The sequence below is a fragment of the Primulina tabacum genome, chromosome 8 (assembly GCF_025594145.1).
Source record: "Primulina tabacum isolate GXHZ01 chromosome 8, ASM2559414v2, whole genome shotgun sequence".
NCBI lineage: Eukaryota > Viridiplantae > Streptophyta > Magnoliopsida > Lamiales > Gesneriaceae > Primulina > Primulina tabacum.
Genome location: NC_134557.1, coordinates 33,940,924 through 33,949,951, shown reverse-complemented (window position 1 = coordinate 33,949,951; position 9,028 = coordinate 33,940,924). Strand labels below are relative to the sequence as shown.

The 9,028-nt window shown below is 38.9% G+C and overlaps 2 protein-coding genes across 2 annotated transcripts; both read left to right on the top strand.

Moving 5' to 3' along the window:
• The first annotated feature begins 4,430 nt into the window (after window positions 1–4,430).
• Window positions 4,431–5,558, top strand: LOC142554689 (uncharacterized). Its single transcript, XM_075665358.1, has 2 exons — window positions 4,431–4,717; window positions 4,895–5,558. Exons 1-2 carry the CDS (start codon window positions 4,431–4,433, stop codon window positions 5,556–5,558), a joined length of 951 nt encoding a protein of 316 aa, XP_075521473.1.
• A 124-nt stretch (window positions 5,559–5,682) lies between these two features.
• Window positions 5,683–8,314, top strand: LOC142554688 (uncharacterized). The gene is made up of 6 exons (XM_075665357.1): window positions 5,683–5,859; window positions 5,975–5,986; window positions 6,523–6,602; window positions 6,684–6,789; window positions 6,904–7,163; window positions 7,672–8,314. The coding sequence occupies exons 1-6, from the start codon at window positions 5,683–5,685 to the stop codon at window positions 8,312–8,314; spliced, it is 1,278 nt and encodes a 425-aa protein (XP_075521472.1).
• The last annotated feature ends 714 nt before the right edge of the window (window positions 8,315–9,028 follow it).

Genomic DNA, 9,028 nt, shown 5'->3' with positions numbered 1-9,028 from the left:
TCCATCCTCAAGAAGATCTCATCTTCCCTTAGCCTTCTACTTCTTGTCATCGCCTGCAAATCATTGCATAGATGATATTCACATCCAGTATCTAATGCCCAACAAGTTTAATTAATTGAGACATTTATTTCAATAAAAACCATACCATTGCCAGAACCCTTCTGAGCTAAATATTCCTTGCAATAGCGCTTCCAATGTCCATGATTCTTGAAGTGGAAGCAAACATCTTCTACTTTATCAGGCTTTATGGGCCGTTTAGAAGTGATTGGAGCCTACTTCTTACTTGGTTTGCTTTTTTCAAAGGAACATAACATTTCTTCCCCTTCCCTTTCGGCCCTTTCTTTGTCCGAGAAGAAGAGCCCACTAGGAAAACAAGTTTTTCCTTCTTGATGACGGCTTCAAAAATTTCAAGCATGTCGACCAACTCTTCAAGGATGGCCACCAAATTTTTCATATTGAAGTTCATCAAAAACCCATCAAACGATGATGAAAGCGACAATGGTAGTGTAAGGTCAAAAATGCGATAACGTAATCCAACTGCATGAAAATCTAGAAAAAATAAAAAATGACTAATTAAATTGTTTTAATTGCATTAATTAAATGTGATATGCATGTTTACATGTTTAAAATATGATTTTCTATTAAAATTCATAAAACAATGTTTTATAGGTTATTCGAGACGCGATCGAGGAACGGAGATCGGAGACCGTAAAAGGAAATTTTTTATTAAATGATGAGCAGAATGTGGATGATCCTGCTTCCTCTCTCAAGTGTTCTATTTAATATATGATATATTTTATATTGTTCGAAAATGGTACTTTTTGAGATGTTTTTACGCGTCGAGTTGTATTTTAAACCGGTAATTAATTTTTGACGAAAATAAGGACTTTTTGAGAACTCGATTAATATTTTAGAAAACTTTCCTAAAAAAAATATTTTACCTACACTCTAATGGGCCTAACGGGCTTATTATAATAAGGTTATTGGGCCTAGCTTTCTACCTAATTACTTATATCAAAAGATAAATTTTCCTAAACCCCAAACACTTCAAACCACATGTTTAAAACACTAGAAACCAAGGGCTTTATCCACCATCAGCACACAAACACACACCACACATTTTTTTAAAGCTATTCACGTGGATTTAAAGGAATTTCAGCAAGCTTCCTCCCCCGTTTCTTCGCTAATGTTCTTCACGTCATGGATTGTTTTTCGTGTGTATTTCCACGCCTTAATCTTCCTTCAACCATCGTTCATACCATATTACATGTATTGATACATCTTTGTATGAAAAATATGATACACTATCTTATATTTGCAAAACTTGAGTTTCTATTTCTAAATTCATGAGTATGATGCACAAAGGGGCTACCATTATAGGGCTATGGGAAGAGACATTTTTTAACATTTTAAGGGTCCATAGATGCACAAACTTTTCATTGATGATATTAGAATGTAAAGATATTGAAAGGAATCGTTGATAAGTGCAAGAATTACACTTAATTTATATGTTAATCCTTTTTATCTATGCTGGTTTCGAACAGAATTATGCGTGATTTTTGTTGTTTTTGTGTCGTACAGGGGATATACAACTAGTTGATGGTTTGGAGCAATTATAGATGCGTTTTAGCGTGAAACTGCGATAGACAAGAGCTGCAGCGCCAAAACTAGCGCCACAGCACTCATTTGTGCGAAACACAAGTGCCTAGGCGCTGCCCAAGAGGCGCCGCGATGCATCAGTGCCGAAGTATAAGCGCCGAGGCGCTACCTACACAGCGCCGCAGCGCTAAAAGCCGAGAGTCAAGCGCTTAGGCGCTAAGGAACAAGCTCCGCGGTGCTAACCTTCATAATTGACGGGCGCCTAGACGCCACTTACTCAGTGCCGCGGTGCTAATGGCGGCGAGACAAGATTAAATGGGCTTCAACTTACGGCCCAGAGTGTGGAATAAAGAGGAAACCGAGGGTTCAGAATAAAAGGATGCCGTTTTTTTGGAGAAATACAGAGAGAAGAGCAGGAGCAAACACGATAATACGATCACGAGCGCGAAAATCGATTGCAAATACGAAGAACGACGAATCTGGGGACAGAGACGACACTTCGGATTTGTTATTCTGTTCTTTCATTTTTATATTTTCTCGTATTTCGATGTCTAAAACTTTGAACATGCGTTGTTTTTATTTAGATTTCGTCATGAACTAATTTTCTATTCTAGAGGATGATGTAGCTTTGTGGATAAGACAATTTGGCTCAGTTTTTTTATGACTGAATTCTTTCTCGTTTAATTGTGTTTCTTTGTGTTTATTCTACTGCAATTTACTGGCCATAAATTGTGTGTTGTTTGATTAATTCTACAACTCGGGAGAGGGGCTAGAATTATAGATCATTAGAGTCACATCGTTGAATGTTTATATCGTTCGGAAGGGGCATAACTTTAGCGAGGCTTAGATAAGAACATTGTTTGCCTTTATCAATTAAACTTAGATATTATTAGGAATAATTGAATCAAAGTTTGATTGATGCATTTTATTCGTCACTTGGGAAAGGGGGAATAAAATAATTAAGTGTTCTTAGTCATTAAATAATTAGAATTCATGAATATAAATTAAATTGGGAATAATTATCGTGGAAACTTGGTGAAATCATTTCTCTAGATATTTTCTCTCATTGTTATTTCTCAACTCGGTGATTTGATTATTTATTTGTTTTTCAATTAATTCGTTTAAGTAAACCAAATCTCTTTTAATTTTTCTAAATAAAGTTGAGACTATTTTAATTATAAGCATTGATATAATTTTAGTTCACACTCCTCGTGGGATCAACACTTTTATTCAAAAATACATTTTACTATAACTTGACGTCGTGCGCTTGCGAGCAATTAAGAAAACACGCAACAAATTTTTGGCGCCATTGCCGGGGAGTGTCAAAATTTAAATTTATATCAGTATTGTTACCAATTAGTTTAGATTTTAATTTAGAGCTTTATTTTATTTTTATTTTTATATTTATTGGGTTATTCATTTTTCCTGCTTGACAGTGTATGCTAAGATTGCAAAACTCAGACTTGCTGATTTTTGACCCGGAGATCGAAAGAACTTCGAGAAGATTAAGAAAATCAAGAAGAGAAGAGATTCAAACAATGGTTGAACACAGAGAAAATGAAAAACAAAATCCGTCAGAGGCTATACCTATCAGAGATCACTTCAGACCAGTGATCAACAATCACAACTCTGGTATTGCGAGAGGGACCATCAATGCCAATAATTTTGAGTTGAAGCCAGCTCTGATCAATATGGTTCAGCAAAACCAGTTTGCTGGAACTGCCACTTCTGATCCTCACGTTCATTTGAGGACATTCCTGGAGATAACGGATACGGTAAAAATTAATAATGTTCTTGATGATATTATTAAACTGCGTTTGTTTCCGTTTTCTCTCAGGGATCAAGCAAGAGGATGGCTCCAATCACTTCCCTTGGGGAGTATCACGACATGGCAGGAGTTAGCGACTAAATTTCTGGCAAAATACTTTCCCCCTGCAAAGTCTGCACAGTTGAAGATTGAGATTAGCACTTTCAGGCAAACTGATTTTGAGCAATTGTACGAGGCATGGGAAAGATACAAGGAGTTGTTGAGAAAGTGCCCGAACCATGGCTTCAAAGACTGGGTGCAGATTGAATTATTCTACAACGGTCTAAATGGGCAAACAAGAGGAACAGTGGATGCTGCAGCTAGTGGCACGATCTTTGCTAAATCTCCCGAGAAAGCTTATGACTTGCTTGAACAGATGACGATAAATAGCTACCAGTGGCCGTCTGAAAGAGCAGGAGTAAAAAGAACAGCTGGAGTTTTTGCTATGGATCCTATTACGTCACTAACTGCTCAGGTATCCGCATTGACCACTCAAATTGCAGCTATGAATAAGGTGAGCACATCAGAGACTGAGAATCTATCGATTGTTGTTGAAGAACAATCTCTTCTTGAAGAAGCTCAGTATATCAACAACAGAAATTTTGGAGGATTCGGCGGATATCGAGGTAACCCTCGCCCTAACACTTATCATCCTGGTTTGAGAAACCATGAAAATTTTTCATATGCGAATAATAAAAATGTGTTGAATCCTCCACCGGGGTTCAATACATCAAAGGGGGAAGGAAAGCATTCATTTGAAGATTTAGTGGGAACGTTTGTTGCTGAATCTGGAAAAAGAATGGCAAGGACTGAGTCTCGTCTTGATAATATGGAGACTCACATGGGAAATATGGGTGCCACAGTGAAATCTTTGGATACGCAAATTGGGCAGTTGGCCAACGCCTTGAGAGATCAGAACAGGGGTCAATTTCCTAGTAACACAGAAGTTAATCCAAAATAGCAGTGCAAGGCAGTTACTTTGAGGAGTGGAAAAGAATTGGAGTTGCAGAAGTCCACGGAGCAAATGGACAAGAAGAAGACTGTTGAAGAGAGTGAATTTGAGGATAGAAAAGAAAATAAAACTGAGGAGTCCAAGACTGAAGTTGAAGTTGAACAACCTCCAGTATTTAAGCCGGCCCTTCCATACCCTCAGAGGTTCAAAAAGAAGAATTTGGATGATCAGTTTGCAAAATTCTTAGAGATTTTTAAGAAGATACACATCAACATACCATTTGCTGATGCTTTGGAGCAAATGCCGAATTATGCAAAATTTATTAAAGATGTGATGTCCAAGAAGAGGAATCTGCAGAAGTTTGAGACTGTGAAACTGACTGAAGAATGTAGCGCCATACTGCAAAAGAAGCTACCACAAAAATTAAAAGATCCAGGGAGTTTTACTATTCCTTGATTTATTGGTGGTTCTAAATGTAGTAAAGCTTTATGTGATTTGGGAGCAAGTATTAATTTGATTTCATTTTCTATTTATAGGGAACTGGAGCTCGGAGAAGTCAAACCTACCACTATCACCTTACAGCTTGCAGAAAGAAGTCTCACGTATCCACGTGGGATCGTTGAAGATGTACTGGTAAAAGTGGATAAATTTATTTTTCCTGCTGACTTTGTGATTTTAGATATGGAAGAGGATCATGATGCTCCATTAATCTTTGGGAGACCGTTTCTGGCAACTGGAAGGGCATTGATAGATGTGCACAAGAGTGAACTCACCCTGAGAGTTGGTGGAGAAGCAGTCATTTTTAATATCTATCACGCCATGAAGGGATCAAATGAGGTAAGCACTTGTAAAAGCATTGATATTATAGACTCATGTATGTCTCTTGAATGTGCAGGAACTAGGGATCCTTTGGAGAGATGTTTGATAGGTGCTGCAGGAACTGTTGATGAAGATAATTGGGAAGTAAAAGAGCAACTGGTGGCTCTTGAAGCACTGCAAAAAGAAAGGAGAAAAGATGCACCGCTTGAAGAGTTGAATGAGAAAATTGAGGTAAAACCATCTTCCCCTGACTTGAAGGAACTGCCAAGCCACATGTGCTATGCATTTTTAGGTGAGAAGTCGACATATCCGGTAATCATCTCTTCTTCTCTTACATGTGCAGAAAAAAGAGAAACTGTTGAGGGTGTTGAGGAAATATAAAAATGCGTTAGGATGGTCGATTTCTGATATTAGGGGAATTAGCCCTACTATATGCATGCATAAAATTTTAATGGAGTAATCGTATACCCCTTATGTGGATCATCAGAGGAGATTGAATCCAGCGATGAAGGAAGTTGTAAAAGGTGAGGTGCTAAAATTGTTAAATGCTGGTGTAATTTATGCCATTTCTGATAGTAGTTGGGTGTCTCCTGTTCAAGTTGTGCCTAAAAAAGGTGGAATAACTGTGGTTAGAAATGAAAATGATGAACTGATATCTACTCGTACTGTAACTGGCTGGCGCGTATGTACTGATTATAGAAAGTTAAATAATGCCACATGTAAAGATCATTTTCCACTGCCCTTTATTGATCAAATGTTTGATTGATTTGCTGGTTATTGTCATTATTGCTTTTTAGATGGCTATTCAGGTAATAACCAAATTGCTATAGCTCCAAAAGATCAGGAGAAGACTACGTTCACATGTCCCTATGGCACGTTTGCTTTTAGAAGAATGCCGTTTGGGCTATGCAATGCACCTGCCACTTTCCAGAGGTGCATGATGGACATATTTGCAGATATGGTTGAGGAAATAATGGAAGTCTTCATGGATGACTTTTCGGTATTTGGTTCTTTATTTGATCATTGTTTACATAACCTATCCCTTGTTTTGCAGAGATGCCAGGATAAGAACTTAGTACTTAATTGGGAGAAGTGTCACTTTATGGTCCAAGAGGGTATTGTTCTTGGACATAAAGTGTCTTCCAAGGGATTAGAGGTGGACCGAGCTAAAGTCGTTGCAATTGAAAAAGTTCCTCCACCAAGGAACATCAAGGGGATAAGGAGTTTTCTAGGACATACGGGGTTTTATCGTAGATTTATTAAGGATTTCTCTAAGATCACTAAACCCCTCTGTAATTTACTAGAAAAAGATTCTGCTTTTATATTTGATGATGATTGTTTGCAGGCGTTTGAGAAAATCAAGAAGGCATTAGTGACTGCACCAATTATGATAGTACCAGACTGGAAGGAGCCCTTTGAGCTAATGTGTGATGCTAGTGATTATGCAGTGGGCGCGGTCTTAGGCCAAAGACGGGAAAAGATGTTTAGGGCAATTCACTACGCAAGCCGCACAATGGATGCCGCACAGCAAAATTACACTACGACTGAGAAGGAGATGCTTGCAGTAGTTTTTGCTTTTGACAAATTCAGGCCCTATTTGATCGGCACAGAGGTAGTTGTTTTTACTGACCATGCAGCTATTCGCTACCTATTCGCCAAGAAGGATGCAAAACCACGCTTGATAAGGTGGATTTTGCTACTACAAGAATTTGACTTCGAGGTCAAGGATAAGAAAGGAACTGAAAATCAAGTGGCTGACCACTTGTCAAGACTGGAGCTGGAGGAGAAGAAAGAAGAGAGAGTTATACAGGAAACCTTTCCGGATGAGCAGCTCTTCGAGGTAAGCTCTGTACTTCCTTGGTTTGCTGATATTGCTAATTTTTTGTCTTGCGGCACACTTTCTCCAGATCTGAGCTATCATCAAAAGAAGAAGTTCGTCCATGATATCAATTTCTTTTATTGGGATGATCCATTTGTGTATAAGAGGTGTGCTGACCAAGTGATTAGGAGATGCGTGGAGGGTATCGAAACACATCAAATTCTGGAGAAATGCCATTCTTCACCATATGGTGGAGATTTTGGAGCGTCACGAACAGCAGCTAAGGTATTGCAATCTGGTTTTTATTGGCCTAGTTTGTTTAAAGATAGTTATACCTTAGTAAAATCAGGTGATAGATGCCAGAGGTTAGGAAACATCTCCAGGCGTCACGAATTACCACAGACTAATGTTTTGGAAGTGGAACTTTGATGTTTGGGGCATTGATTTCATGTGACCCTTTTCTCCTTCTTTTGGTAATTCTTATATTTTATTAGCTGTGGATTATGTTTCGAAATGGGTGGAAGCAATCGCCACCAATACTAATGACGCTCGTGTTGTAGCTAAATTCGTGCATAAGAACATCTTCACAAGGTTTGGAACACCGAGAGCCATCATAAGTGACGAAGTTACGCATTTTTGCAATAGGATTTTCAAATCACTTTTGGCTAAATACAGTATGAAGCACAAAGTTGCACTAGCATATCATCCTCAGACGAATGGACAAGCTGAAATATCCAACCAGGAAATTAAACAAATACTAGAAAACACTGTCAACACCAACCGGCGGGATTGGGCCATTAATTTGGATGATGCATTATGGGCTTATCGTACTGCATTCAAGACGCCTATTGGGATGTCTCCCTATAGGCTAGTATTTGGGAAAGCATGCCACTTGCCGCTAGAATTGGAGCACCGATCATTTTGGGCAGTAAAGAAATTAAACTTTGATTTAAAAGCTTATGGAGATGTCCGAAAACTGCAGTTAAATGAGATGGATAAATTTCGAAATGAAGCATATGAGAATGCCAAGATCTACAAAGAGCAAACCAAGAAGTGGCATGAAAAGATCATTGTGCAAAGAAAATTTGAACCGGGACAACATGTGTTGCTTTATAATTCTCGTCTCAGACTATTTCCAGGAAAGTTAAAATCAAGGTGGTCAGGACCGTTTATAGTGGAGGCAGTGCAACCATACGGAGCAATGGAACTCAAATGCAATGATGGTAGAACGTTTAAGGTGAATGGTCAGCGAGTGAAACACTATTTTGGAGACGAAGTGCGAAACATGGACAATATCTCACTGGACAAATCTACTTGAGGCAGAACTGAGTCGAGCAGACGAAGTTAAACCAAGCGCTAGTTGGGAGGCAACCCAACCGGTATCACTTATTGCTTTCGTTTTCTTTATTTGCTTTTATTTTATTTTCAGTAGTATAATTTCTTTTACGTTTTCTTTTTATCTAATTTGGCATGTGAAGATTAGATACTGATTTATGCGTTTTTATGTAGGTACAAGTTGAAATAGGGCAAGGAAAGAACTCGTTTTGGCAAGAGTTGCACCTGAATAGCGCCTAGGCGCTATACAAAAAGCGCCGCAGCGCTAAAAGCCGAGCCAAGTGAGCGCCGCTGCGCTAAAATGCGAAGACTAAGCGCCGCAGCGCTAGATATTCAGCGCCTAGGCGCTGAAAGCCAAAGGTTAAGCGCCGCGGCGCTACTTACTCAGCGCCGCGGCGCTAGTTCGTGTTTTATAAAAAAAAGGGGTAGGCCGAGACTTCAATTTCTTCAAAACCTAAGCAAGAGGCGTCGCAGCTTTCCTCCACTACTCCACCAAAATCGACTCCCACCATAAATATCCACAAATTCACCTTCCAAATACCACAACACACCACCCAAATCACCCTCAATCCAAATTCACCTAAATTTCGTACCCCTACACCTTCTTGTGGATCAAAAATTTCTGAAAAAAATCTTCAACGAGCTAACACCGGAGGAACTACAAGCCTATCATGGGTACTCTATCAAAAGATAATCG